The sequence below is a fragment of the Populus nigra genome, chromosome 14 (genome assembly GCF_951802175.1).
Source record: "Populus nigra chromosome 14, ddPopNigr1.1, whole genome shotgun sequence".
NCBI classification, from domain to species: Eukaryota; Viridiplantae; Streptophyta; class Magnoliopsida; order Malpighiales; family Salicaceae; genus Populus; species Populus nigra.
In genome coordinates this window covers 6,506,334-6,533,231 of record NC_084865.1, presented here as the reverse complement: position 1 = coordinate 6,533,231, position 26,898 = coordinate 6,506,334, and the positions used below count along the sequence as shown (strand labels likewise).

The window sequence follows — 26,898 nt, the reverse complement described above, 5'->3', positions numbered from 1 at the left end:
CCATAGCCTTATTAAATATTTTTTCTATAAACAAAGTTTGGGTGGAGGAAAATCAGTAGACAAGGGAAAAAAATAGCAAAAAAAATAAAAAATATTATAAAAAAATATAACATGGTGTAAATTATTTCATTAATATACTTTTTTTTGCTACTCGTCAACCACAATTTTAACCCAAAAAATTTAAAAATCACACTCACACGTGCGCGCCTTATATATGTATTTAAAAGAATGTATAATTTTGTACACTATAATCATTCATAATTTTATTTTTAGCTTTAGCTTCCATTCCCTTCATTTTTCACAATATTGGTGGCTAAGAAATTACTATGAATGCATGGGTTCTTACGTCTGAGTGTATATATAAGCACCTTGAAGGATTTAGTCTTGACATCCACATGAAAATAAGGACTAAAACGTAAGTTGTTAAAAGATAAAGGAGTAAATTACAGTTTCACTGAAGTATTGGGACTTGAAAAGTTATATAATTTTCAAGAGACAAAAAGTGTAATAAAACCCACACTCCCCACCCGACCCGTCTCCCCCCTACACTCTCTCTTAGCTGTCCAATGCCATCGAAGAACAAAATCAGATAAATTCTCACAGAGCTTCAACTCAAATCTCAATGAGTAAAATCAGTTTGATTATCTTCACTCTAGCTATCATAATCACATCATCATCGCCATCATCATCAACCGTTGATAGTGAATCAGACGGTGGAATCGGGCAATGGCGAATTCTCACCAAGCAAAATTTTTCTTCTCAGATAAGACTCCACCCTCATATCCTACTCGTCATCTCTGTTCCCTGTAAACTCCCCTCTCTCTCTGTATCATTAAAGCAATACAGCTCTTAATGTTTAGACACACGGTCACAAAATCCAATATGTTTTATTTATTTATTTATTAGTTTTATTCTTTTGTACATGGACCCTTTTGTAGTTTTTTTTTTTGGATTTTCATGAGTTTTTCTTCGAGATCCTTTATGTTTTTTAGCTTAGAATTTGCGGTTTGTATGGTTTTGTAGAGACCCAGTATAGTTTTTAGCCTTTTTAAGATGAAATTCATGGTACACCAGAACCACAGAATTCAATACAGTTTTATGTTTTTTTTTTTGGAATTATGAATCCCAATGTTGTTTTAGTGATTTACACTTGTTAAGAGTTCGTTATTCAGTTTATGGCCCGTGATTCGTGGGGAGGTAGTGGTGTAAGATAATGCTTAAGTTTTTAATGACAATACCTTCTTAATGTGTTTCCTGAGGTCACATTTGAGAGAATTATGCGTTTGTAAAGATACCCAATTTATTTTTTAGTATTTAATTTGAAGATTATGTCTTGTACTATATATTTCTTGTTGTTTGTTTTCAAATTATGGATAATTATTGCCAAATATATATTTAGCAATTATTGAGATTTATATGTTTACATAGAGACTCAATATGTTGGAATTTAAATGTGTATCTGGACATGCTATATGGTTTTGTTAATTGATTTTAAAATTTAATGAACAGGGTCAGGTGAATCTCGGTCGCTAATGAAGGACATAACGCATTTGGTTATTGATAAGAAAGAAGAATTCGGATCTTTAAAGTTGATGTATATGCACAAAAATAATGAAAAAATGTTAGCGGATGCTATTGGTGCTGTTGTTACAGATGAGATTACTCTCTTATACTACCATCATTCTTTGTATTATAAGTATAAAGGCAAATATCGGGCAAGGAATATTTTGTCTTCCATTTTTCCTTATTTTTCGCTCTTGCCTGAAGAAATGCCATTAAAAAGATTGAGTGGTGAAGGGGATTTGAAGATGTTTATTGAATCGGCGGATAAGGCTGTGCTCTTGCTAGAATTTTGTGGGTGGACAGAGAAATTGATTGCTAGAGAGAAGAATAATGGTAGCAAAACTGGTTTTGGTGTGCAAGGTGAGAAACCTTTGGTGGCAGTATTTATGCATGTGTGTGTGTGTTTAGACTTGAGTGTTTTTGGCATTCAATTGTGAATCACATCACAACTAATTTGTACTGTAACAGGTTTTGATGTAGAGAGTAATGTAATTTCAACACCCAGAGGGAAGGAAAACCAGAAGGTGGCTGGTAGTTTTGAATTGCTCTCTGTTATTAGCTTGATATTATAACTGATATTACAAAGTAAACAGGGCAAGAAGTGGTTTTTATTAAAATTCTCAAACTTTTCTAGTTTCTAATGTTCTGGTTCCAGGGGACAGAAAATGGAGAGATGAAATGTGGAATGGAAAATGGGCTCAGAGGAATTCCTTGGCTTGGGGAGTTTGCCTCAGTAAATGATAGTGCTCCTCTTCAGGAAACTGATTCCCAGGACAGTGTGGATCTAAAGCCCAGTGCTGTATCTTGTTCCCTTGAAGAATTTCAGAAATTTGATTCTTTCTTCTCAAGTTTCATGACTGATGTAAGGGAGTTCTTCCTGCCTCCTGAAAAGCATAGATTTGGTCTGGTTTCGGAGAAATCAATGCTCTCTCCTCTTGGTGTTGGAGATTCTGGTTCTTGGTCAGTAATGCTTTATTATAATGGATGTCCAAGTTGTTCAAGTATTCTAAAAGAAGGGGATGACATGAAGAGAGTTCTACAAATGGAAAAGTCAATTGTCACAGAGGTGAGTAAATATGCTCTTTCTCTGCCATTGTTTATTGCTCCATATGCTCTATTGGGTTTCTTCATCACTTCTTGTTTGCTTTTAGAATTATTATTCACCTTACTCTATTATGTATTATATTGATTGTTGACTGTTGTCTATTTGTTTCACTTCTCGTAGCTGGAAGGTGATGGACAAGATCTTGATTCCGCAATACCTTCAAACAAGCCATCAGTACTCCTGTTTGTGGATAGATCATCTGACTTATCAGAAACAAGAAGAAAGAGTAAGGAAGGTCTTGATGTATTTAGAGAACTAGCGTTGCACTACCAAATATCAAATCAGATGGGTCAGCAGAGCAACGACAAGTCTGAAGCATCCTCTGTCCAAGCTTCAACTGAATACCAAAGTGTATCTGGACACCCGAAATTAAAGCTATCTCCAACAGCTCAAAACATTAAATCAAAGGACAAAATGTCTATCATGATTGTAAATGATGGCAAACCTGTCTTGTTAAATAGTATGGCTTCAGGTTTGGAAGGCAGTTCCTTGCATGAAATCTTGACTTACCTTCTTCAGAAAAAGGAGGAAGCTAAATTGAGTTCAGTTGCAAAGGAGGCTGGTTTCCAACTTCTTTCTGATGATTTTAACATTAAAGTAACAGATACATTACTGTCAGTAGCAGAGGTGGAGTCTGAACACATACCGTCTGATGAGAGCCTTGTTAGAACTAGTACTGATCTGGACAAAGATTCTGCCTCTAATAACCGTGAAGGATCCCAGTCGACTACTTCTCAGGATGATGAAGAGAAGTCTACTTATTCTGATGCAAGTAGACGCCTACTATCTATAGAACCTGCTCAATACATGTCAGATCATAAACCACCTACTTCAGAAGATGCAAGGGCAGAAAAAAAGGGTTCTTTCCAGTCAGACAAGTTGGGGGAAGAACAACGCAACTTTCAAAATTTCAAGGGTTCTTTTTTCTTTTGTGATGGAAACTATCGATTACTAACAGCTTTGACTGGTGAGACCAGGATTCCATCCTTGGTAATAATTGATCCACTTTCACAGCAGCATTATGTCTTTACTAAACATACAAATCTCAGCTACTCTTCACTGGAGGATTTTCTTCATGGATTTCTTAATGGAAATCTTGTCCCATATCAACGCTCTGAGTCTGAACCTGAAAGCCCGAGAGAAGAAACTCGCCCACCATTTGTTAATATGGACTTCCATGAGGCAGATTCCATCTCTCAAGTTACAGCTCACACTTTCTCAGAACAGGTTCTTGGTTTTAATCAATCTGACAATGACTTTGCTGCGAATGCATGGAATGAGGATGTGCTGGTCCTTTTTAGCAATAGTTGGTGTGGATTTTGTCAGAGAATGGAATTAATTGTTCGTGAAGTGCATCGAGCCATTAAAGGATACATAAACATGTTGAAGACTGGATCTAGGACTGGGGAAACAGTGCTCACTGATGGTAAGTGCACTTTAAAGTATATTTGTTTAGTCCATGTTTAGTTATTTGTTCTTTTTTTCCTTTTCAGAACATGCTTTCCAAGTGAATTCATATAAAGATGTTTCACATGGGAAAGCTTAAACTGGAGGGCTGGTTTTCCAGAATCTGTTTTAGACTAGGTCAGAAAGGTTGCAAATTAATTTCCAATTATTATCTAGGGTTAATTAACTGGTTCATAATTATGGAATGTTTTAGAGGTTCTAATTCTCAAGGAATTCATTCTGACTAGTAAAATCTGGCTGGTTTTGGCTCTCTTACCTGTTTGACATGGGAAAAGTCATTTGTTGTTGCATGGTTGCTTTCTATAATTTTTCTTTAGTAAAATCTACATTTTTGGCCAGACAAATGGTTTTTCTATATGAATTGGTATGAATTTGACAAATGAAATGTATTATGTGACAGATAACCTAAAGAAGCTTCCCAAAATCTTCTTAATGGATTGCACGATGAACGATTGCAGTTTGATTCTAAAATCAATGAATCAGGTATGCCTTACAGTAATGGTCCACGCTCCAATGTGTTTTTCTCTTACAGCTATACTGTGACACTTACTTTCTATTTTCTGGTGTATGTTGATGTGCAGAGGGAAGTTTATCCTACTCTGTTGTTATTTCCTGCAGAAAGTAAGAATACTGTCTGTTATGAAGGAGACATGGCTGTAGCTGATGTTATTACTTTTTTAGCTGACCGTGGAAGTAATTCTCGACATCTCACCAGTGAAAATGGTAATTTTTTGACAAGAACATCTCATCCTTGGTAAATGACATTTGATGGAATAGTAGCTGAAGGAGATTGATAAGCATTTATGTTGTCCTAGTTCACACTTTTGCAAAGTTTAGTGTTTTTGAAAAAAATCCACATCATGCCTCTATTTGGTTAGTTGTGATCAACTAACACCTCTGATTTTGGAATCTGCCAAATTTGGTTATGGCTGCTCTTTGCATGTAACGCATCAGATTCATAGTTAAATTTCGAGAATGTGTAGCAATTCCAATTCAACATGGAGGCATGATGTGGATTTTTTCAACAATTATAATGGCTAGCTAACAATGAAATCCCCAGTTACACAAAGGTATTATCTTAAAAATAAAAGAAGAAAAAGAGCCAATACCTAAAGCAGAAATATAACAAAATTATAGGAATTTTTAAAAAATTGTAGGACTTGTAGAGTAAATGTAATAAGCTCTCTTGGAGTTCATGTTTCCTGTTGCTGTTATGCTTCAGCTAAACACTAGGAAATTGAACTTTTCCCGCTCTCAACTGTCGTGTTGAAGCAAATGTGCATCTTATAGCACTGCTGTGACGCTTTGTTTGCATTTTTATTCAGAAGATTTTACTTGATGCATTATAGAATTCTTTTTTAATTCAATCTTATAGGAATTCTATGGACTGTTGCTGAAAAAAAGGGTGCTAATTCACTGAAGGATGCTTCGACTGCTGCAGAAGATAAATCCCATGAAGTCCTTTTAAAGGACCTAACTCCAAAGAGAAATGTGGAATATGGTCAGACCAAATCTCACACATCCAAAGGCTTGCATGATACGGTATCTCAGGTGGCAGTTGGCTCAATCCTGGTCGCTACTGAAAAGCTTAACACACAACCATTTGACAAGTCAAGGATTCTCATCGTCAAGTCTGATCAAAATACAGGATTTCAAGGTCTGATTCACAATAAGCATTTGAGATGGGACACTCTGCAAGAACTGGAAGAAGAGTCAAAACTGCTAAAAGAGGCTCCTCTATCGTTTGGTGGTCCACTTGTAACTCGCGGAATGCCTCTTGTTGCTCTGACTCGAAGAGCAGTCGGAGGTCAATACCCCGAAGTTGCACCGGGTACTTACTTTCTAGGTCAGTCGGCAACACTACATGAAATTGAAGAGATCAGGTCAGGAAATCAATGCGTATCTGACTACTGGTTTTTCTTGGGGTTTTCGAGTTGGGGCTGGGAGCAGCTGTTCGATGAGATTGCTCAAGGAGCTTGGAATTTAAGCGAGCACAAGAAGGAACTCTTAGACTGGCCATAACTGTTTATTAATGTTCATCAAACTAGAGCGTTTGAAACTTCTCAAACGGGAACAGTAAAGAGCGATCGAGCACGGTAACTATATTAGAATTAGAAGAGGTGCATAAATTTTCTTAGTCTTAGCATCTAGAGGTATTAATGGATATAATTGGTTGGATTTTGTTATGTAATTGTATTCTATCCAACTTCTAATAATTTACCAAATATAAATCTGATTTTTTTTAACCCGAGTGAGTTGGATATATGTGTTTATTTTTATGGATATCACAAATATATACGGTTTGGGCATATTAATTCTTCTATTCTTTTATGAATCTAAAAAAAAAAAAATATTGGGCAACTTATGGAATTAGATAAGACTTTTAAAATATATATATCATCACTATGAAAACTATTATAATTTTCATATAAAAACAAAATAAAATAAATTAAACATTTTATTAAACAATTGAACCTTTCGTATAAAAACAAAACAAAATAAATCAAATATTTTATTAAACAATTAAGGTTCAATATAATACAAAGATAAATTAATAGAAAAAAACTATGAAATTTTTTAAAATTTGTGATTTGACTAAGAAAATAAAAGTTCAATATGAATTCTTGAAATTTACATGAAGTGCATTTGTTTTTCTCATGATCTCTTGGTTGTCAAATATAAAAAAATTGAAATTATAAAATGCATTGTTATTTTATCATATCAGACTCAAAAGAACAACTATAATTTTTGTGAAAGTGGGGAATAAAGAGAAGGAAAAAAGAGATTAAGAGAATGAGAGGTGGCTTGTAAGTACAAGGGCCAAGAAAAAAATAAAAAGATAGAAGGAAAAATGTTATTCATACCAAGAACTTGGGTTACTTACATTGAGTTATATGAGTTGGGTCAGGTTGAGTGGGTTTTAAAAATCACAACTCATATTACAAATGAGGTTTTTTGACTCACTATCACCTGAAATATCTGTATTATCTGATTTTAATAGATCTAATTAGGTTAAATAATACAAATATTACAGATGAACTAGTTTTTTTTAACACCCCTGTTAGGATCTCCCTCTCATAATGGAGCACTTCATTTGTTTGCAAAATAGTTGTCTGTAGGCCTTTTTTTTTTTAAATTCATTATCAACTAACAAACTAAAAAGATAAAAGATTTGGGTTTTATGATAAAAATTTACATTGATATAAATAGTGAAGCTTCTCATTTTCTAATTAGATGTAATTAGGCTTGAAATTATGGTAAACATACCAAATTAAAAGACATAAATATATGGCTAACCCCATTTCATGTTAATTTTTATTTTCATTTTAAAGTTATTTTGTTTATTTTTTAGTTTCTAATATAGAGAAAACATAGAGAAACTCACTTGAAAATAGTGAGAAGAGAAAAAAGTTCTTGATTTTCATTAGTTCGACAACTAAAATAGTGAAAGTAAGTATTAAAGGGTGGTTTTTAAGCCTTTTTATTGCCTGAAAAAGTATATCAGACTTGAGAGGAATTTTTTTTCAATTTGATTGTGTTTTTAGACTGATTTAGATGTTTTTTGAGTTGAGAAATTAAGTTTTTGAGAATTCTATGATGTTTTTTTGAATGAAAATGAGTTTAAAAATTAAATTTAGGACAAAAAACCGCATTCTCCATGAATTTCTAGCCACCATAATAATGGTTGAAATCTTGGCAGCTGTATAATAGGTGACAAATCGCCTGCTACTACGGGAGAACGGTTGCCCACTTAACTAAAAGAAAAAAGAAAAAAGAAGCTCTTAACACAAAAAAAAAATAACCAAGGCCCAAACACGCCTGAATTTTTTAATTTAGGCTAGGTCCACGTGTATGACTTGATCTATTTTATTTTATTTTTAATTTAATTAATTAATTAGAAATATTATAATTATATTAATTTGTTTAATTCTCTTAATTTATTGAACTCTTAAAATAATTAAGAATATATTTTAGTTATTATTTAAAATTTGATTTGGAATTTAGAAATTGAATTCAAAATATCTTCATTTTCAAATTCTATTCAATTCGAGTCATAAGTTTGGCGGGATAACTTAGATTGATCCAGTTGATTGAAGTCATCCCGATAATTGATTTTTTTTTTTTTACTTTGAATACATTATATTTTGAGTTCACAATTAGGTTTTTATTTATAAATAGAAAATATATTAGCAATGCCCATATATTTTTCTTTAATTTTTTTTCAACCAATAATGAAATCTAATGTTTCTAAAAAGAAAATATGTTTTTAAGACCTTTCTGGGTCTGTTCATAATCAAGCTAACCTTATAAAGTCCGACCTAAGTCTATTTCTGCATTTAATCGCTATTGTTACCCGACCTGACCCACCCTCATCTTTATTCCTTAGCTTAACTTATAAACCCAAAAACCATAGTTATAAAATTTGATCTGATGGTTGACCCGACAAAATGACTTGCTCATGGGTTAGATGGGTCAACCCTGGTCAAGAACCAAGGCACATATTAATATGGTTGTTATGACATAAAATGCTCCCTTAATGTTTTTCACTTTTCACTTTTCTTTCCCTTTATTAAATCCTCACCAAAACTATTATATTAATATCCTAATATAAAAAATATTTAAAAAAATTGAAGGGGCATTTGCCCCCTTTTGTCCTCACGTGGCTTCGCCATTGTATCCAGCTCATTTACCCAAATTTTTTCTTATAAACAAAAGGCCACATTTTCTTTCGAGCATCGATTGCCTACTTCTTTCTCTTATATAAATTTCTCTTCAAGTCCAGATAAGCAAGTAATTTTTTTTGCTTTATGTTTTAGGTAGATTTCTTTAATCTTTTCTATTTATTTTATTGTTTAATTTTAGTTTTATTCTTTTATAATTAGTTATTAAAAATATTAGGGTTTATGACAATTTAGGGATTTTGATATGAATGTGTTCAAAATAAATGTTTGAATTTACTAATTTAATCAATTAAATGTTTCTTTTCTTATTATAAATGAATAAATTAATGTTCATGCAAAACCACTATTCTTGACATCTCTTGTACTGACATAGTAGATTTTTGAAACTATTAAACTGAGGTATCTTAATTCAGTATAATCATGGATTAATTATTTAATTGAGGTCTCTTAATTTACAATGTACATATATTGATTGTCATTTTATATCACAAATTTGTTTGTAATTAATTGTTAATGAGATGCTTGGAGTTAGGAGAGGGCATGGTTTTAAATCCCATAAGCTACACCTTTTCTATCTCGGTATTTTCTGTTATTTGAAACTAGAGTATAGTATTAAAACTTATTTCACATATTTGACTTAGTGAGTTCATACAATTTTTTTGTGTGTCTAGAAATAATTTAAATATCTAGAAATGATTAAGTATAATTTAGACTCCGTTTGGGAACGCGGTGCAAACCGCGTTCCCTAAAAATTCAAAATTTTTTTTTTGCTAAAAATTAATTTTTTTTGTGTTTTGGATCATTTCGATGCGCTGATCTCAAAAATGATTTTTAAAAAATAAAAAAACATCATTTTGATGCATTTCGGCACAAAAAACACTTTGAAAAGCAACTGCAACCACACTCCCAAACAGACTCTAATCAGCATATTTATTATATGCATATAGATATGAATTGAAATGAGTTTTGATGAATTGATTGTATTTTGCTATGAATTTCATATGGAAGATTTAGAATTATTGTGTAATTCAACTGACTTTTGTTTAACAACGAATTATTGTGTAGTTGTGTTAATTATTATGTAACATTAATGATAATAAAAAAAATCACCAGGTTCATCAATTGAATTAATGTCACTAGACAAGTATTTCAAGTGTAAATCCCTTGAGAATGAAGAGTCATTCAAAACTTCAAGTCATGTAACTCAATCAAGTTCAAAGAAAAGTCATTAAAAAGATATATAATATTTGTTAGTAATTTGCCCCCTCATCTAAGAAACTCTAGCTCCATCACTGATCGGGGGCCCAATCTCTCGTTAATGATAGCCATTGCCTGGTTGTGATGCATTTGTGTGATTATGCTAGTTGCTGGTCACCATGTGCACTGGGATTTTGCTCAAGTATGCCACAAATGGTGTATGAGTGATCCGTGCTGTTACATTTTAAGGCCTGCAGGTTGGATGTGCTGGATGTTAACCTAAAGAGATTTCCTGCAAGAATTCTTCTTTCCTCTTTATTTTTGAGACTGAATATATATATACATAGCAGTTTACAGCCTTACTAGCTGTCTTTGGAAAGAAATCAACTACTATCCCATAACAATCGAGATTTACATAAATAGGAGATATACTATAATATGACAACTATAGTTTCATGTTGTGTATAGATTTGTACAGCTCACGCCAACACTCCCTCTCAAGGTGGTGAAAAAATGTCTTTGATACCCAGCTTGTCAGGTGAGCTGTGAAAGTTTTTGTTAGAGACAGCTTTTGTAAGCATATCAACAAATTGATCATTTGACCTGACGAAGGGAAAACAAATCACTTTTTCTTCAAGATTCTGTTTAATAAAATGTTTGTCTATCTCAATATGTTTTGTCATGTCATGTTGGATTGGGTTCTGAGATATTTCAATTGCGGCCTTATTATCACAGTACAAATTCATTTCTGAGTTAGGAGCATAGCTAATTTTTGAGAGTAGTCTTCTAAGCCATAGAAGCTCACAAAGCCCCTTCGCCATACCTCTAAACTCGGCCTCAACACTTGACAGTGCTACCACTTTCTGTTTCTTACTCCTCCACGTAACCAAGTTACCTCCGATAAACGTGAAGTATCCTGATGTAGATTTTGTCAGACAAGTTTCCTGCCCAGTCAGCATCTGTATAACCTTTAATGTCTAAGTGATCAGTATTGGAAAACATAAGCCCCTTCCCCGAAACTGATTTCAAGTACCGAAGAATTCGAAAAACTGCATCCATATGGTCTTTACTAGGACAATGCATAAATTGACTGACTACACTCATAGTATACGAAATGTTTGGACGTGTATGAGATAAATAAATTAGCTTACCCACCAGTCGTTGATACCTCTCTTTATTGATTGGTTCTTGATCATGGTACTCCCAAAGTTTCTGATTTTGAACTGTTGGGGTATCCACTGGCTTGCAATCAAGCATTCCTACTTCAGTAAGTAGATCAAGTACATACTTTTTTTGTGATAGAAAGTTGCCTCGTCTTGATCTAGCCACTTCGATTCCAAGGAAATACTTAAGTCCACCAAAGTTTTTCATTTCAAAATCCATAGCCAACTGCTTCCGCAGTTTGCAGCTTTCTTCTGTATCATCTCCTGTAATTATCATGTCATCTACATAAATTATCAAGGCAGTTATCTTACCTTGTCGTCGTTTTAGAAAGAGAGTATGATCTGAGTTGCTTTGTTGAAAACCATACTTTCTCATAGCCATGCTAAAACGACCAAACCATGCACATGGTGACTGTTTCAATCCATATAAAGCCCGTTGTAACCTGTTGACAATTCCAGGGGAGGATGACATATAACCCAGTAGGATATCCATAAATACTTCCTCCTTAAGATCTCCATGAAGAAAGACATTCTTCACGTCAAATTGATGTAAGGGCCAATCTAGATTTGCAGTTAAGGATAACAACACTCTGATAGTGTTTAGCTTTGCTACTGGGGAAAACATCTCCTGATAGTCTATTCCATACGTCTGAGTATATCCCTTGGCCACTAACTTCGCTTGTATCGTTCAATGGATCCGTTTACTTTATGTTTAATAGAGAACACTCACTTACATCCAACCGTTTTCTTCTCATTCCGTAGTAGAACAAGATCCTAGGCTCTGTTCCGATTTGAGGCTTCCATTTCTTCTTGAATTGCTAATGACCATTTTTGATATGCTAAAGCTTCATGGACTCCACAAGGTATGTGATAAAAAGACAGACTGTGTGTAAAGTCTATAAGAGGGTCGGACAATCCTCTTGTCATTATATGATTAGAGATCGGGTACTTGGATTTTTTCCCTTCACCATCTAGAGAGTAACGAGCTGGAGCTTTGCCTTGGTTATGCCTGAAAGGTAAGTGATAACCAGTAGCGATATCCAAAATATTGCCAGAAGATAATGAAGGAGATGTTACCTCAGGAATATTCTCAGGGGAAGGATTTTCATTGTCGGATTCATCAAGAAGAGGGGTTTTTCTACCAGGAGATTTAAGCTCTTGTTCTTGTTCAGCTTCAGCTTCTTCACTTAGGCCAATATCTGCAACCAATGATGATACTAATGTTACCACAATTTCTTCAGCCACAGCAACTTCTTCAGCATGTATAATAGCAGCTTCTGTAGGAGATGCTACTGTCACAACTTCTTCAGTCGGACCAGCTTCTTCAGCATGTATAACATCAGCTTCTGTAGGAGATGCTACTATCACCACAGTTTCTTCAGTCGGACCATCCCACCACTTCTGCTCTTCATCCTAAGTCTCCCTCTGAAGAGGAGAAGTTGATATTTGTGAAAAATAAAAATTATCCGACTCTACAAACATGATATCCATTGTTACATAGACCTGTTTTTTATTTGGATCATAACAATGATATCCCTTCTTGTTGGTACCATACCCTAAAAAAATACACCGAACAACACAAGGTTCAAGTTTGGTTCGTTGATTTTTATGCAGATGAATGAATGCAACACAACCGAATACACGTGGTTTAATAAGTAGTAGAGATGGTAGAGTAACATGTTATGACAGAACCTGTAATGGAGTTTTGAAATTCAAAACCTTAGAGGGCATTCGGTTCATCAAATAAACAATAACAATAACAACATCATCCTAGTGGCGGCCAGGTGCTTTCGATCCAATCAATAGTGCATGTGCAGTTTCTAGAATATGTCAATTTTTTTGTTTGGCCACTCCATTTTGTTGCGGAGTCTGACTACATGAAGACTCATGAAGAAGACCATTTCTTTGAAAGTATTCTAAGAAATCTCGATTTATATACTTTCCCCAATTGTCAGATCGAAAAATACAGTTTTTTGCTGAAAATTTGTTTTGAATCATAGCATGAAATGCTTGAAATACACCAAATACCTTATCCTTGCATTTCAATAAGTATAGCCAAGTCATCCGCGTACAGTCATTTACAAAGTCATAAACCATCGTATACCCGAAACATTTGTAATAGGGAAATGTCCTAAAACATCAGAATGCATTAGAATAAATGGAATATCACTTTTATTAAGACTAATTGGAAAAGGTACACGATGACTCTTGACTAAAATGCAATTCTTATATATGAAATCTGAATATCTCAAATTTGAAAATAACTGCGGAAATAAATGCTTCATGTAGCTGAATGAAGGATGTCCTAATCGGTAATGCCATAGCCAAATCTGTTCTTCGCTTGCACTAAATGTGCGACTCATAATATTGACTCTGCCCGAACTGAAGTCATCCATGTAGTATAACCCCTCTCTCTTAGTACCACGCCCAATGATCTCCTTCTTGAGAATATCCTGAAAAAGACAAAAATTTGGATACATTAGTGCTACACAGTTGAGTTCTTCGGTGGCTTGACCCATAAATATTAATTTACTGGAAAAAGATGGTACTAATAGAGTATTAGGCAATGAAATTGACGATGATATATCTACGGTTCCAGCTTTTGTAAATGAGGCACTTTCTCCCCCATGATCCTATTTTTCAGAACATTATGGGGCACTTTCTCCCCCATGATCTCCATTATCTTAGTGGCCTATTTTCCAGCAAGTAGTGGACAATTATTGCCCATGATCCCATGATCCAGCAGCTTGTAGAGAAATCTTTTGATCAGCCTCCATGTTCTGCCCCATGATCCCATGATCTAGGAAGACCATGACTGCCACTGACCCACGTTCTGCATGCCCACTTGGCAGCCCCATCTGCCAGCTCTTTCTGCGTCAGCTGTTGAATCACTTGTATGCCTTGGACAGTCCTTCGTCCAAGTTTCAGATCATGCCAAGTCGAACCCATGACTTGCATAAGCCGTTGCGCGTTGTCGAATTCGCATCTGCGTGCAGGCTGCCAATGTCTTCGCTGCTGAATTCCTCGACAGCCCTTGTTCTCGTTAACCTATCCACCTGATGAGTTTTCCTGTATGGCTTAGACATTCCAGCGTCCAGTTTATGTTCATCAACAATCTGTGCTGCCGATTTTCCTTTGACGAACCTACAGCCGCACACATCTGCGTTGCCGATTTATCCCATTGTTGGTATGGCTGCCAGCACCCTTAGGCACTGTTTTGGACAGCCTGCCGAAGCATGCACCTTCGTCGGACAGATTTGAAGTACCCTTGCATCGCATCTGTTGTGAACTAGTTCTCACTCCTATAGAAATCATAGCAGCGGCTGGAAGAGCATGACTGTCTGTCTGATATCTTCCTTTCAGACATATGCATACACCTGTTCCATAGTTGGAAACGCCTTTAGTTGAAGAACATCACTTCTGATCTTGTCAAGCCTGTCATGTAATCCATCAAGGAAAGTATACATCCGATCCTCTTGCAAGAGAGTATTATATTTTTGTATGTCATAAGCACATTCCATCGGGTTTGGGTGGCGAAAATCAATCTCTCTTCATAAACCTTGAAGACAATTGTAATATATCTCAATTGGTTCCTCAGATTGTTTCATTTTAGTTACCCGTCTCTTTAAATCATATACCTGAGATGTGTCAGTCCCATCAAAATAGGTTGTAACAATTGAATCCCATACCTGTTTAGCCGTAGGAAATCGAATGAAGTTGCTGACCAAGGATGGATTCATTGAGCTAATTAACCATCCCTTTACAACACATAGTTCTCTGTCCTCCATCTCCTAAATGAAGGATCATTCGGTTCTGGTTGTGGAAGATCACCATTTATATATCCAAGCTTGTCTTTTTCTGAGATGAACATCTCAATAATTTGGGACTATAAAGCATAATTGGTACCATCAAGTTTGATACCAATCTGTGTTGCAATAATATCCTGCATTACTGCTGGAGTTTGAGTTTGATTCTAGTTTTGGCTTGAGTCATTCTTGCCATAAGGTCTTCAAAGTTTGCAGTTGTATTTGGTTGCTCTGGTTTAACCAAACCGGTTGATGTTGCCATCTCCTTCATTGTCATATGTTGCTATTGTGATAGAAACTTTCGTTATAGCAAAGATCAGATAAAGGATTTCAGCTCTGATACCATGTTAACTTAAAGAGATTTCCTGCAAGAATTCTTCGTTCCTCTTTTTTCTAAGACTGAATTTTACAAACTTTCTAGCTGTCTTTGGAAAGAAATTAACTACTATCTCATAACAATTGGGATTTATATAAATAGGAGATATACTAGAATATGACAGTTATAGTTTCCTATTGCGTATAGATTTGTACAGCTCACGCCAACACTGAATACTTATACTTTGCGCTGCACTTATCTATGTTAAATTTTACTAATATCTTGCAGTTATTATTTGTTGTTGTGTAAGGCTGTTATGTTTTTGGTGTGCATTGGTGCCTTGTCTTTCACCTTCGAGTTGTTGAAGTAGTGGAATGCTTTATGTGCTTAATGAAACCTTGTTTTCTTCTCCCCTTCTGCTCATTTCTTACTCTCTATACCCTCCCCGCCTTCTTCAATAACTAGAAAATAAAGAGAAAAGAAAGGGAAAAGGAAGTTCAAACTATTAATCATGCTATCCTAACAAATCCAATAAAAGGAAGCACAAAGTATGTATGTTAATTGTTTTCTGTCTGACAATTCTGTTGTTTATTTTTTGTATCAAAGAATGTGAGGAAAAAGAAAAAGAAGTGCCAGCTGATAAATGCAGAACTGATCTTTTCCTTCTGTATCACTATTTATGTTGATCCACTAAAAGTGTTTTTCACCTTATGATTGTATAGGTCCCTTTATGTATGGATGTGTGCCTGCAGTAAACAACTGAAGTAAATGACTTGGTTCTAGATTGATAACCTACTTGATGTTCGACAGGTGACTGGTGAGGGAGATGACAAATATCTAATCGTTACAGTTGAACAATCATTATGTGCGTATCATCAAGATGATTGGATTCATCCCTCACAGTTGCCAATCAGGTTACAATAACTATCTCAGGACCAATATTTTTAATTGGCAAAATCACCATATTTGTTGTTGTCTTAACTTATTTCTTGTTTTCCCAGATATGCTGGGGGCTTGTTTTGTTACCGTAAAGAGGCTGGTGCACCACTACAAGATTTCACAGTTTTACCGACGGAAATATTCTGTCAGTGTGTGATTAGCAGTTCGTCGGTGATTTATTTACCGACATCTTCATCGACAGATTAAGTCCGTCGGCTTTCCTTTCGTCGATGATTCCCCATTTGCCGATGGTTTTACAGACGGAATTTGCGCGCCAAAAAAAAAGTTTCCCGCTTGAAATATACCGACTGATTTTTATTTCGTTGGTGATATCGTGATTTACCGACAGCTATGTATCGTCGATAAATTTGTCTGTGAGTGTTTGAAATACCGACCGAATATATCCGTCTGTAAATTCATCGGTAAGTGTGGCAGCTACTGTCAAATGCCGACAGATTAAGTCCATCGATAAAGCTGTCGATGATTGTTTGAAATACCGACCGAATATATCCGCCTGTAAATGCATCGGTGAATGCTACTGTCAAATGCCGACAGATTCATTTCGTCGGTAAAACCCTTGGTAATAGTTTTTTCTAAATTTGTTTTTAAAAAATTATTTAGAATATATAATATAAAATTATATAAATTAATGGTAATAAAAACCAATTATGCAAATAAAATTTATATTAAACATCAAAAACAAAAAAATCAAAGTTAAATAATATTCATTACAAACTGAATGTGTTTTTTAAAAAATATTAAATGAAATTTTAAAGGTAAATAATGTTTATTACAAATTAATATAAATGTGAAGCTGGAGGAGGAGGAGGAGAAGACTGGTGGTTATGCAGCCAAAAAGGATTAGGCGCGCATGTTCCACTTTGTGTTGCCATGTTCATGACCATTTCGTGAAGCTGTTCATAAGCCGCTTTTTGTTGTTCAGACTCTGCTCTTTGTTGTGCTTGAGACGCTTTGAGTTGTTCAGACTTCGCTCTTTGTTGTCCATGAGACGCTTTGAGTTGTGCGTACTTCGCTAATAGGTGGTCGTATTTTTCGATGAGCTGAGTCGTGTGTTGCTACCAGGCCACGAACCCCTTAGATTGGGAGCTCGATATTGATTGGGAGCTCCCAACGGTTGAAACACTACGGGTCGATCGCAAGTTGTCGGCCGTAGTGTTGGAGAGCCCGTAAACCTGATTTTTATCGGGTCCACCTGACGATCCAACCTCCATCCACAAATCCGGATCGAATTCCAGATGGGTCAAAATATCGTCCCCGTTTCTCTCCCTCAACCGATTATTATAGGTCTCCTGAAAATAAAAAAAGTAATCATCATATTCAATTCAATAAACATAATAACTTACAAAATAAAATAGTTGAATAAACATACCATGAAATGTTGAACACGGTTATCAACAAACTGTTGTGCCCCCTTTTAGCGGTCTTGACTCCTTATGTACGTCTCCACAAACAGCTCCATCGGGCTCGGCTCACGTCCAAGAGATGTAGCCTATAATGAAAAAAGATTTATTAACAACAACTTAATTTAACAATATATTTTATTTAAATTAATCTTACCATTTGTTTCACATGTGCAGCAAACAGAACAGAGCTGCCAGTGTGCGTTGTCACCGAGCCATGAATTGGCCGATTCCAGTTGCCAGCACCAGAATGTGAGCGTTGTGTGAACCGCTCAGACGTTACGTGCTCAAGATAGTGCGACTATATATCTTCTGGGATGTATATCGGTTTGAAATCCCTCCAAACTGCAACATCGTTCCAGCCTTGGAAACCCCTATCTCTTGCGGGTTTTTTTGCCCTTTTTTGTGCTTCATACCAAAAATCACGGAACCTACTTCACGCAACCAAAAATTACATTTCGAAACATAAATTTTTGTCTAAAAAAAATCTTGTATTGTTTTCGATGTTACCTAGTTGCCGCGTGATTTTCCCGCACCCTCCTCGCAACAGTGTTATGCTCACTATCCCAGCAGAATTTGTTCTGTGTATAAATAATTAATTTTAAATAAAAATAATAATTTATTTACAATTATATTAATAATTTATTAGAAATAAGCTAAAAATTATAAATTAACGCCAACCTCAAACCTGTCAAATCATGCATTGATTTGAGGCATCCATTCAGGATGCTTGGATATCTGACTCCATTGAAACAATGGAATCTTTATCGACGATTTAAACGCCGATGATATTACTCGGGCGGCTTCAATGTTTGTGAACCTAAAAATAAATGAAATAAATTCAATAGTGATTACTTCATAAATTATGTTGTAATTTTTTTTTTTTAAAAAAACTAAAATCTTAACAAACTTACATTGAAAGGTCGTCCTTCCACTGTGTCTCATACTTGCGGATAAATTGATTCCACAGCGAAGTAGCGCTGGAAGAGGCAACATCGGTTGATGGCGCAGGTGGTGTAGGTGCCTTTTCTTGAGAGGCACGTAAGGAAATATCATCCTCGCTGCTAGACGAACTAGCTGCGACCATACATGAGCGACCAACTCTGGTTTTCATTCTACGCATCTACACAATTTTATACAAATAATTATATAATTAAATTCAAATGTTAAAAAAAAAATTGACAACATCTCCCATATACTGGATACTACCCAAATTCACAAACCTGCACATATTAACAATAGCCATAACCAATTGACCTAATCTATACTAATTATTCCAACATATTCAATTACTAATCCTAAGGTAAATTCAACATTAAGAATTACAATTCAACAAATTATTCAATAAATATGCCAATACAATAATAAAATATATTTAATAAATAAATAAAAACTCTAGACTAACAATTAAAATTAATGGAAAAAATTAAACATAAATCATGCAATAATAGAGTAAAATTAACAATTATTCCAAAATATTCAATTACTAATACTAAGGTAAATTCAACATTAACAATTACAATTCAAAAAATTATTCAATAATTATGCCAATACAACAAAACAATAAATTAACAAAAAACTCTAGACTAACAATCAAAATAAATGGAAAAAATTAAACACAAATCATGCAATAATAGAGTAAAATTAATAATTATTCCAACATATTCAATTACTAATTCTAAGGTAAATTCAACATTAACAATAAATATTCAGCAAATTAACTAATAATAATTATGCCAATACAATAATAAAAAATATTCAAAAAATTCAAAAAAAAAAAACTATAGACTTTAGGAATGAAATATGCTTACTTTAATAATGTGTTGAATTCAATACTTCATCTACATTACAAAAAATACACCAAAACAAAAAACATAACCAAAAAAAGAAAAAAAAAGCCCTTAAAGTACAATGAAATAGAAGAAACACATACCTTTTAAACTGATGAAGATTCACAAGAAAACTTGCTAGAGATTGCAGGTGAAAGCTCTGAAGAATGGAGAGGAAAAGAATCGAGATTTAAGGTGAAAAACTGAAGAGAAGAAAAAATGAACTGAAGGGCGGTCGCTGAAACTTATATGGTAGTTTTACCGACGGAATCACCGACGGATATAAAATTAATTATTATTTTAATTTATTCCGTCGGTGAAGTGTCAAAAATCCGTCGGTAATTTTTGAATTTCGCACCAAAATTTTTAATGACCTTTCATATTTTTCGTGGTCTGTCGGTAATTTCGTTGGTAATATGACGCGGTCAGAGATGCGTTTAATGCACAACCCTTTGGAATTTGCACTATTTGTCTGTAATTTTGTCGATAAAATTGACCCGCCGACAACTTACCAGGACTTATATCCGTCGGTATGACGTCGGTGATTGTGGCATTTCAAGTAATTATTTTTGAACTCTCTGTGAAATGCTGACGGACTTATTCCATTGGTATGGACGTCGGTGATTGTGGCATTTCAAGTAATTATTTTCGAACTCTCTGTGAAATGCCGACGGACTTATTCCATCGGTATGGATGTCGGTGATTGTGGCATTTCAAGTAATTATTTCGTGTTACAAAATATATCATCCATGATCTAAATTACATGAAAAAAGGGTTTTACACAGGGCTTCATTTTGATTGTTAGTCAGAATTTTCTTCTTCTTTGTCGTCAATTGAATTGTCATCACCTTCATCGCAATCTTCAATATGAATATCATCTTCTTCATCGATATTTGCTTGTTCGCTAGAGCTCAAAACAACATTCAACTCCTCTACGTCAACATCAACAAACTATCATCGAAAACACGAAAATTTGAATTTTCTTCCAATTCAATCGAAGGAGCAACTTGATATGGTTCAACCAACTCACTAACTTGAAAGACTTCATTTCGCACACTTGTGTCTTCGTTCTCATCTTGAGCAACCTCAACACGACCCTGAGGTTTCGTTTTTAAAACGGATAACCAATCCACTCTTGATCGATCCTTTCTAAATGAAGGGGTGTATGTGTAATAAACTTGTTGACATTGCTTTATGAAAACAAAGACATCGTTTATGTTGCGGAGTCTAGCTTTTGAGTTGATTTCGATCAGACCATAGTGCGGATCAACTCTAATTCCTCTATCAGTCGTGTCATACCAATAGCATTTGAATAAAAACACTTTATTCTGCTCATTATGATATTGCAGTTCGACGACCTCTTCTAATCTACCATAGTAGTCAACTTCTAACTCACTACTAGTGGATTCCTTAACACAAACAACGTTGTTGTATGTCTTTCTTCCTTGCCCATATTCTTCAGTATGGAAAACATATCCAGTGACAAAATACCTGTTGTAGCACTTACATTTTCTTTCAGGCCCCAAGCTTAGTGAAGACAATGACTTAGGCGCACTCCTTCCCATTTGATAAATCTTGTATGTAATGTACATCAATAAACAATAAATAAACGAGAATCTTGTAATGACATGCATAAGTACAATAATTTTGCAAGTTAGAATGAGTTTGTAATAGTGCTTACATGTGTTCTGAATCACGTGGCAAATTGTTCATCTTGTAATTGAAAGATCTGGGATTCGGTCAGCTGTGAGTTATTGGAGAGCAAATATTGTCGATGTTGTCTGCAAGTGATAATGAGTGTATGATATTACAATATATAATTAACAATATATTACTCACAAAGTTTAATTAGTATTACACATATATAAACTTACTGAATAAAAGGTCTCAGCTTATCACAGTTAAATAGAACATAGTTGTGTGCTTGTTTGAACTCTATTTCCGACAAATATCTTCCTCTTACGACATTTTTAGGTGTGTGTCATCTAGTATTGGAGAATATTAACAAGTTTCCACTGGAAGGCACTTCATCGCCATCATCATGTCGTGGAACGCGATTGATTCTCGTTCTCAGATGAGGTTCGAAATAGTACGAGATAAATATTGAGATCTCCTCAACAATATAGGCCTCACATATCGAAATCTCAACATGCACCTTGTTCTTAACCTTTTTCTTGAGATTAAACAAGTACCTGCATTGAATTAATCAAGTATTTTCAATTAAGAAAAACATAGAAAATACTTTTATATATGAATTACATTGCAACTGTAATATCTAACCGTTCGAATGGGTATATCCATTTATATTGGACCGGTCCTCCAGCTTTTGCCTCGAACGATAAATGTATCGGGAGATGCTCCATTGAGTCAAAAAATGATGGAGGGAATGTCATCTCAAGTTTGTATAGTGTCTTGATGATATTTGTTTGAAGCCTCTCAATGTGATCAACATTCTACTTGCTGGAGCATATATCTCTGAAGAAATGACTGATATCTGTTAGTGCATCCCATATTCCCTTTGGCAACAAATCACGAAAAGCTAATGGGATGAGTGTTTGCATAAACACGTGGCAGTCATGACTCTTCATTCCATACAATCTGCAGTCCTCTATATTAACCAGCCTTGATATGTTCGATGCATGTCCATCCAAAAAACACAGACTCTTAAGCCATTTGTAGACTAGCAGTTGTGCGTTTTTCTCTAACACGAAGCTTGCTCTTGGTTTTGCGACCCGTGACTCATCATAAACCAACTCCATATTTTTACGGTTACACTATAAAGCTATATCCAATCTAGCCTTAATGTTGTCCTTCGTCTTCCCCTTCACATCCATGACGGTGTTGAAAATGTTCTCAAACATGTTCTTTTTTATGTACATGACATCAAGGTTATGGCGGAGCACATTGGTCTTCCAATAAGGAAGCTCCCAAAAGATACTTCGCTTTACCCAATTATGGGTCAAACCAAAACCAGGAAACTTTTGCTTACCTAATTGAAGGCCAAACACAATGTCACCGTACTCTGATACAACATCATACAATTCTTCACCAGAAAGACGCGGGGATGCAACATCTTTTTTCAACTCTGCCAACAAAGAAATCTTTTATACTCTTTCTGTACTTGTGATTAAGTGGCAAGAAACGACAGTGACAGTAAAAAAAAGAAGCTTTACCTCCGTTTGCTAGCGTGAATGCCTTGTTGTTTTCTATGCAGTATGGACAAGCGAGTTTTCCATGCGTGCTCCAACCAGAAAGCATTCCATAAGCTGGAAAATCATTGATAGTCCACAACAAAGCCGCCCTCATAAGGAAATTTTGTTTCCTCGATATATCATAAGTCAGAGCTCTGGTGGACTACAACTGCGTCAACTCATCAATCAACGATCGAAGACAAACATCTATATTCCACCCCGGGCTGCTTGGACCGAGTATGACAGTAGATAAAAACATGAACTTCGGCCTTATACATATTCCTGGTGGCAAGTTATAAATTGTGAGTATGACTGGCCAACAAGAATAAAGTGCAGCAAATGACCTAAATAGGTTGAATCCGTCTATACACAACCCAAGACGCACATTCCTTGATTCAGCTGAAAAGTGAGGATACACACTGTTAAAGAGTTTCCACACTTCACCGTCAGAAGGATGCACCATCACTCCATCAACTGCATCATGTGCTTGGTGCCATGTCATGTGCTCAGCAGTCCTTGGTGACATGAATAACCTCTGCAGTCTAGGTGTGATCGAGAAGTATCTAAGTTTTTTATATGCCACTAGAGTCTTTCCCCTACTAGTTCTAGGTTTGTAACGGGAATGCCCGCATGTGATGCACTTGGTCATCTCAGCATTTTCAAGTTAGTATAACATGCAGAAGTTAGGGTACATGTCAATTTTCTGGTATCCTAAATCGAGGGGTTTCATCATGGACTTCATAGCATAGAAGTTCTCTTTCAGCTTGTTTCCTTCAGGTAAAATGCTTCTCGCCCATTCAATAATCTTGTCATACCCGGCCTCACTCAACCTGTGATCTGACTTGATGGTGAACACCTGTGCTACAACCGATAATTTATTGTGGTTCATGCAGCCATCCCATAATGATTCGTCAGAATCTTTCAACAAATCAAAAAACCTAGCTACATCTGTATTAGGTTCTTCTTCTACGATTTGACATTGACTAATATTATCTTGATTCATTCTCATTGCATCCATAACCATATTTCTGTAAGGATTAGTGTTGTCATTTGTCGTTTCATGCATGTTGCTAGCACTAGAAGTAGACCCAACCACCGTTTCTCCCATTCTCTTCTTACTAACAAATACTTCTCCATGTGCATACCAACACTGGTAATTCTCCATAAACCCTTTGTGTAGAAGATGCATCATTATAACATCTGGATGCAGATATTTTTTATTTTGACACTTTCTGCATGGACACCTAATACCGCCTCCAGTAAAATTTCTGGGAATAGATGTTGCAAAATTAATAAAACCCTGAACCCCGTTACAATAATCAATCCTCCGCAATCCTTGGGGTGAATCTCGATACATCCATAAACGATCATCCATGACTTATATCAAACCTCTATAAAATTATGATGACATCATGTATTAATTAACTAAGTTAGGTAAATAAACTTACAAAAATATTACTTTACCACTCCAACAAACCAATCACAACTTCTCATAAATATTAAATATTCATTATCATTTATCAACGTCCATACAAATTAATATATATAAATTTACGAAAATTACCACTCTGCAATACCATTGATAAAACTCTCCATTAAGTAAGCTATTAATTATTTCAAAACAGCACATGTAATTCGGTAGTTCCATAAAGTTTTAATAATTTACAAACAAATACAATCTTACAAAATCTAAAACAAACCATAACAAGTATAGAATTATACATTCATATACTACAAGTTTGTTTGAGAAATAACAATAAAACATGTACATCTACTAACAAAATACATATACTAAAAAAACAATAAAATTGACATTTAATTAAATGTTAAAATTTAAAAAGATAGAATTACTTACAAAAATTGATAAAATCCGTCGGTAAATCAGAACACGGATGTTGTGACCACAAAACTTCAAGAAATATAACTTGTGCTGAGATGAGGGAGATTTTTGTTTTGGGGGGAGGGGGGGCTAGTTGCTTGCAGATGGGGAGAGTTGGGATTAGGAAGAAGAAGGAGAAATAGGGGAGGAGAGGGTCGGCAGAAAGGACATATATTAACCTTTTTTGACGGTTTCACCGACGGATTTTCCGTCGGTGATGCCGTCGGTGATTCTGACAGAAAAATCAACACGTCACCGTACGGATCTGCTATTTCGAATCCCTCGATGATTCTGTCGGCATTTTAAATGGCGAACCGGTCACGTCACTATACGGGCTGTCGTTTTGAATCCGTCGGTGATTCTGTCGGTAAAAATAACCCCGCCAAAACCTCCACGTCAGCGACCCATATATTTTTTTTTAATTCGGAACGTTTTCCGTTCGTAATTCAGTCGGTAACTACCGACGGAAAGTGTCTATCGGTAGTTACCAACTGAATTACGGACAGAAAAGTTTCCGTCGGTAATTTCGACCTCAAATTACCGACAGAAATATTCTGTCGATAAATTCATTGTTATTTAGCGAATTTCTGGTAGTGCACATGGTCGTGATACTCTCGACATCTTTAGGGTTCATCAGGTTGAGAAAGTAGAGTTCTGCATTACCAGCCCAAATGGCAATGATTCTTGGGACATGCACGATGAAATGTTCAAAAACTCCGAGTTTTACCAGGAGGTATGATATCGCCCTCACTTTTTTTTGGGAATATGTGAATTGCTCCCCAATACAAGTACAAGTGGTCTTCTCTTAACCTGCTAGATGGCACAAGTGATTTGGAACCTAAAGTTAACAACAATTTCACTGCCTACCATCTCCTGGTCTCTCTAGCATGCACACACAGACATGCACTTTGCTCACTCGCTTAAAAGAAGTGTTCTAATAGTTGCCTCCTTTTGAAACAGCTCAACATCCCCTATCAAGTTGTGGCAATAGTTTCTGGTGCTCTGAATGACGCAGCTGCAAAGAAGTATGACTTGGAAGGCTGGTTTCCTGCTTCCAATACTTGCAGAGAGCTGGTGTCGTGTTCAAATTGCACAGATTACCAGTCAAGAAGATTAGAAATTCGGTATGGGCAGAAAAGGTAATGCCTTTTCTATTCATGTGTCCTTTTATTACAAGTTATGTCAATTTTACAGAACTTTTTTGAACTTTATCCCAGTTGCACTACTCTATGATTTAAGGTTATTAAAAAATGCCACAGAAGCTAGGTAGAACTTGTGAAAAGTTTTTCTTAAAGACTGACCTGGGTATAATCTGGAAAAAACTAAAATTAAAAAACTCAAATAGGAAAGATTGTTGAAATTAGAGTTCTACTACTGTATTAAAAAATTGCTACAACTTAAAATGAAAACGTATCCTATTGCAGTCCGAAATGCCTTGAATTGTAAAAGAAATGTTGGCGTTGCTTCCATACTAGGGTGAACAAGTGTCTTGTCTGATAAGATAACTGTTTGAGTTTCCAAAACTAAATTGCTTATGATAATCTGATTCCTCAACAGCTTCTAAGATTTTGATTGGTTACTTTATGTTTGATTGCAGAGCGAAGAGCAGGTAAAGAAGCAATATTGTCACTTGTTGAACTCTACCCTTACAGCAACGGAGAGGACCATTTGCTGCATCCTTGAGAACTACCAGAAGGAAGATGGTGTGGGGATTCCAGAGCCATTAAGAAAACATATGAGCGGCAAAGAGTTTCTACCTTTCCAAAATAACCCTTCCATTGAAGGCAAGGGGAAGAAACTCAAGGCCTTGTCTTTTTTTCCTCCCTCACTTTAAACATTCTGCAGACTTCACACGTTGAGTATTAAAATCTGGGAAACTTGATCTGACTTCTAATATTGAACTGGAAACAAGGCTTCTAGGATGATAGGTATACCTGTAACAGTATTGTATTAATTGTAGTATTGTGTTAGTCTTTAACTCCCTGGCAATGAAAACGCACTTTTCATTTCCACAAGTTGAGAAACTGGTATTGGTGTTAGTTTGTGCTTTTGCTTATTTATGAGATGATGATGATGAAGACGAAGAAGTAGGATGCACCAATTTTGATTTGACTTATCAAATATTGATCTGGATTCCTGCATGATACACTGTATAATTTTCTGGTAGAGGTGAGAAAAAAAATTAAAAAATTAATTAAATTAAAATGTAATTGAAAAAACTGAATTGTAAAAAAAAATCTAATTAGACTTATTAGAATTTTTTAAAAAATGACCGGTTTGATTTGGTTTTACAAATCTGAAATTGAAAAAACCAAACTGAACCGAACCCAAACCGAAAAA

The 26,898-nt window shown here is 35.3% G+C and overlaps 2 protein-coding genes across 6 annotated transcripts; both read left to right on the top strand.

The window, feature by feature from the left end:
* Window positions 1-525: 525 nt before the first annotated feature.
* On the top strand, window positions 526-6,381 carry LOC133673392 (uncharacterized). 5 transcript variants are annotated; one of them, XM_062094158.1, is made up of 8 exons: window positions 526-806; window positions 1,510-1,923; window positions 2,032-2,087; window positions 2,219-2,629; window positions 2,789-4,094; window positions 4,536-4,618; window positions 4,717-4,858; window positions 5,511-6,381. In XM_062094158.1, the coding sequence occupies exons 1-8, from the start codon at window positions 623-625 to the stop codon at window positions 6,155-6,157; spliced, it is 3,243 nt and encodes a 1,080-aa protein (XP_061950142.1). In that variant the 5' UTR covers window positions 526-622; the 3' UTR covers window positions 6,158-6,381. The 5 variants fall into 5 exon arrangements, with proteins under 5 accessions (XP_061950142.1, XP_061950144.1, XP_061950141.1 ...); XM_062094160.1 differs by having other exon boundaries at window positions 2,198-2,629; window positions 5,577-6,381; XM_062094157.1 differs by having other exon boundaries at window positions 2,198-2,629.
* Window positions 6,382-15,476: 9,095 nt separating this feature from the next.
* Window positions 15,477-26,554, top strand: LOC133673333 (serine--tRNA ligase, cytoplasmic-like). Its single transcript, XM_062094067.1, has 6 exons — window positions 15,477-15,500; window positions 16,083-16,213; window positions 16,301-16,338; window positions 25,152-25,291; window positions 25,519-25,697; window positions 26,158-26,554. The coding sequence occupies exons 1-6, from the start codon at window positions 15,477-15,479 to the stop codon at window positions 26,390-26,392; spliced, it is 747 nt and encodes a 248-aa protein (XP_061950051.1). The 3' UTR covers window positions 26,393-26,554.
* Window positions 26,555-26,898: the final 344 nt, after the last annotated feature.

What these genes read in the sequence shown, in the direction of transcription:
- LOC133673392 (XM_062094157.1), top strand. Translation starts at nt 623, where the DNA reads ATGAGTAAAATCAGTTTGATTATCTTCACTCTAGCTATCATAATCACA. An exon ending in GAGGGAAGGAAAACCAGAAG is followed by an intron (nt 2,088 to 2,197) that starts GTGGCTGGTAGT and finishes AAACTTTTCTAG; the next exon opens with TTTCTAATGTTCTGGTTCCA. An exon ending in AAAAGTCAATTGTCACAGAG is followed by an intron (nt 2,630 to 2,788) that starts GTGAGTAAATAT and finishes CACTTCTCGTAG; the next exon opens with CTGGAAGGTGATGGACAAGA.
- LOC133673333 (XM_062094067.1), top strand. Translation starts at nt 15,477, where the DNA reads ATGACAGTTATAGTTTCCTATTGC. An exon ending in CCCTCACAGTTGCCAATCAG is followed by an intron (nt 16,214 to 16,300) that starts GTTACAATAACT and finishes TTGTTTTCCCAG; the next exon opens with ATATGCTGGGGGCTTGTTTT. An exon ending in TTGTTACCGTAAAGAGGCTG is followed by an intron (nt 16,339 to 25,151) that starts GTGCACCACTAC and finishes GAATTTCTGGTA; the next exon opens with GTGCACATGGTCGTGATACT.